The sequence below is a fragment of the Nuphar pumila genome, chromosome 4 (assembly GCF_984573655.1).
Source record: "Nuphar pumila chromosome 4, dmNupPumi1.hap1.1, whole genome shotgun sequence".
In the NCBI taxonomy this organism is placed as follows: Eukaryota; Viridiplantae; Streptophyta; class Magnoliopsida; order Nymphaeales; family Nymphaeaceae; genus Nuphar; species Nuphar pumila.
In genome coordinates, this window is record NC_143252.1 from 141307772 (window position 1) to 141310868 (window position 3097).

The 3097-nt window shown below is 44.2% G+C and overlaps 1 protein-coding gene across 1 annotated transcript; it reads right to left on the reverse strand.

Moving 5' to 3' along the window:
- Positions 1–202: 202 nt before the first annotated feature.
- LOC149841366 (protein BASIC PENTACYSTEINE1-like) lies at positions 203–1936 on the reverse strand. The gene is made up of 2 exons (XM_090004778.1): positions 1803–1936; positions 203–1497 (listed from the first exon to the last, which is right to left on the reverse strand). The coding sequence occupies exon 2, from the start codon at positions 1387–1389 to the stop codon at positions 472–474; it is 918 nt and encodes a 305-aa protein (XP_089860904.1). The 5' UTR covers positions 1390–1497; positions 1803–1936; the 3' UTR covers positions 203–471.
- Between the last annotated feature and the right edge of the window lie 1161 nt (positions 1937–3097).

Below are 3097 nucleotides of genomic sequence, written 5' to 3' on the forward strand. Positions count from 1 at the left end.
AGTAGTAGATGCACAACAAGCTATAAATAGATCTTTATGACAACTAAATATGCAGAAGCTCAGTTTCTTGCTGCCATAGAGAGAGAGAGAGAGAGGAAAAAAATAAAACAGAATTAATGAGATATGCCTTTAAACAATTTCCCTCAAGGTGTTTGCAAGTCATATTATGAATTTCAGCAACAAGTCCCATAAGATAATGCAATTTTAACAAAGCTATCCAAAAACATAACTGCATCAACTATACCTGTTTTACATTGCATAACAATTCAAAAACACCAAATATCGTAAAAAAGGAATTGTTTTGGCTTCAGCCAGTGTGATATCAGCAAGATCGATTATGGGAGTTACAGACTAATTCAAAACCACCTCTACAAAAGGGCCCAAAAGATATATACAACCGAAGCCGGGCAATGCATCATTCTAGAGGTCTACAAGAGATCAAATGAAGAAACCAACATCGACCATCTCCTTTTACCTGATTGTAACAAACTTGTTAGTACCATGTTTGGCCCAGTAATTCCTTAAATCAACTGCATTAGACAAACTATGCCCTTCCGACAACAGTTTCTCCAAAACCTTCTTAAACGCTCCACGGCTCATTTTCCGACCAGCTATCCGAGCACCACGCCTCTTCTGGCTCGTCGGCAATGGATACATAGATAAACTCGTTGTACAACAAGCTGATTGCCATCCACCAGAACCCCATTTGTAGCACTGCTGAGCAACCCCGGTACATGAACATACTGGTACCGGAATGCACGAGAGATCCAAAGTGATCCCATTGACAACCACACCAGCGCTCTTCTTCCCTGCCTTCTGAGCAGGACCAGACCCATTGGCCTCATCCTTCACCACTGTGACCTTCTTCCTCGTCTTCTTCGCCTTGGTAGTCTTGGGCTGTTTCTTGTGCGGATTCTCCTCTTTCCCCATGTCATCCCCCATGGTGGCAGATCCTTCCTGAACGGTTTCCTGATTGGCTGCACCTGATGGGCCGATCTGCAGCATTTGGGTCTTCGCCGGCTCATGCAGAATCACCCCGAAATCTTTGCCACCATAATTCGAATTCGAGGGAAGCGGGTGGAACAGCTTTACGTTCGAGGGAGGGACACGCTGCAAATCTCTCTGATGCAGCCAGGCCTCCCTCGAGAACTCGATGGGGGTGGTGTGGGTGACGGAGTACTCTGGCACCGGCACCGAGCCACCATTCCTGTCCATGAACCTACCGTTGCCATGGTGGGCGGCCACGGGCACGGCGGGTTCACGTCCGGGCGGCATGAGGGCCTTCTCTCGCTCGGCTACTGCAGATATGAACTGCAGCACCCGGTTCTCCTTCAAAGATTGGTTGGGGAACCCCCAACTTCGGATGCCCAACCCTCCGTTGTCTTCCATCTAATCAAAACCAAAGAGCCCGCCAACATATATTTCTCAACGTCCCTCTTCTTTACCACTAACTCTGCAAGAAAAACTCCATCTTCTCTCTCTAACATCAACACCACCCTACAAAAACAACCCATCCCCATCAAAACCCAAAAGAAAAAGAGAAACCCAAATCGTAAAAGCCCCATCTTTTAAGATCAGCACCCACAAGAAAGGCGAAGCAAAGGAGGAGAAGAAAGAAAAAACCTAACTTTACGTTCATCAGAGAAATGAAGATGGTTTTTTTCCTTGAAAATAGGCACACAAAATAAAATAAAAAACAAAAAAAAATCTGTCGATTATAGAAATAATGAGGAAGAACCGAAAACCCAAGATTAAGCGAATAAAAAATGAGAATGGGAAGGTTTGAGAGGTATCTTGCTTACCTTTTTAGAGAGAGAATGACGCGTCGCCTGAGAGAGAGAGAGAGAGAGAGAGACTAGGGTTCTTAATTTGTGAAAGAAAAAAGGGCTTTTTCTTTTAGAGAGAGAGAAAGAGAGAGAGAGAAAATGTGCCCCCCAATTGAACGGTTCAACTCCCCCGTCCACTAATCCCCAACCTCCTTTCAAGAAACACGAGTCAGCAAGGATGGTTTTGGAATGATCGGGTCAGTCTGCTAAGACATGGATCAGCTGGCCGACCCATCTTGTTCTCAGTCACCCTCTTGGCCCACTTGCAACTCAAAGTTGTTTCCCTTGCTGGTTTGTTAGCCCTAGAAGTATAGGGCTGGTAGATGAACCGAGCAACTCGTGACTCGGCTCAGTTCGTCTCGTCACCAACTCATTTGTGATCGGTTTGTATGGCTGCCGAGCTGATCTATCAGCAGCTCATTTAACTTAAACGAGTCTAGCCCGAAAACATGGCGTTCGGTTTGGCTTGGCTGGGGAGAGCTCATGTAGATAACAAAATCAGACAGCCATCCACTTCTTTCTAAATAATTACGATCTTCCTAATGGCAATATCAGACTGTGTGCCTTTATATCAATCAATAAGATTAATGAACTTGCCCACAATATCTTACATTATTGAGTTGGGGACACACATTCAGAACTTATTGTTAACTCAGCAATATCATGTATAATTCATGGAATTGAATGCTATTTCCGTGACCTTACATTAAGGCTCTGTTTGAAAACTGGTAGTTGGAAGGAGTTTAGGCCCTCTTTGAAAACTAAGAGCCGGGATAGGAGTTAATGCATCTGGCAAAAACTTGGTCAAAGAATCTTGTGGTGGTCGTTTGGAAAGTGGTAGCTGGGATGGGTGTTTATATGCATTTGGGATGGGAAGTGAGGTCCTCTCATCTTTGAATTTACACTGAAGAATGGAATCCACAGCTACCCAATTCAGGTTTTGGCAGTTCTCACTTCCTCAAAAGGCGCTTCCTATTACAGCTACTAGTTTTCAAACTAGGGGTGCCAACTGGTCGGGTTTTGTTTGAACTCAGGTGAAACCAGACTTGGACCAAACTTTTGGGTGTGGTATTAGGTCCAAACCTAGGTCTAATCGGGTCTACTATAAGAGAAATCATATCCGAACTCTATAAGAACTATATGAACTAGACCCGAACCATACCTGGTAAAATAACATTTTTTATCATTTTTACATTGAAACTTTGTGTGTTTGAATCGAAACTCGGGTCAAGCCCGGGTCTGGTATAAAATTTCACAAACTATACCCGGGT

Excerpts from the sequence above, each read along its gene's own strand:
- LOC149841366 (XM_090004778.1), bottom strand. The coding sequence starts at position 1,389 with ATGGAAGACAACGGAGGGTTGGGCATCCGAAGTTGGGGGTTCCCCAAC.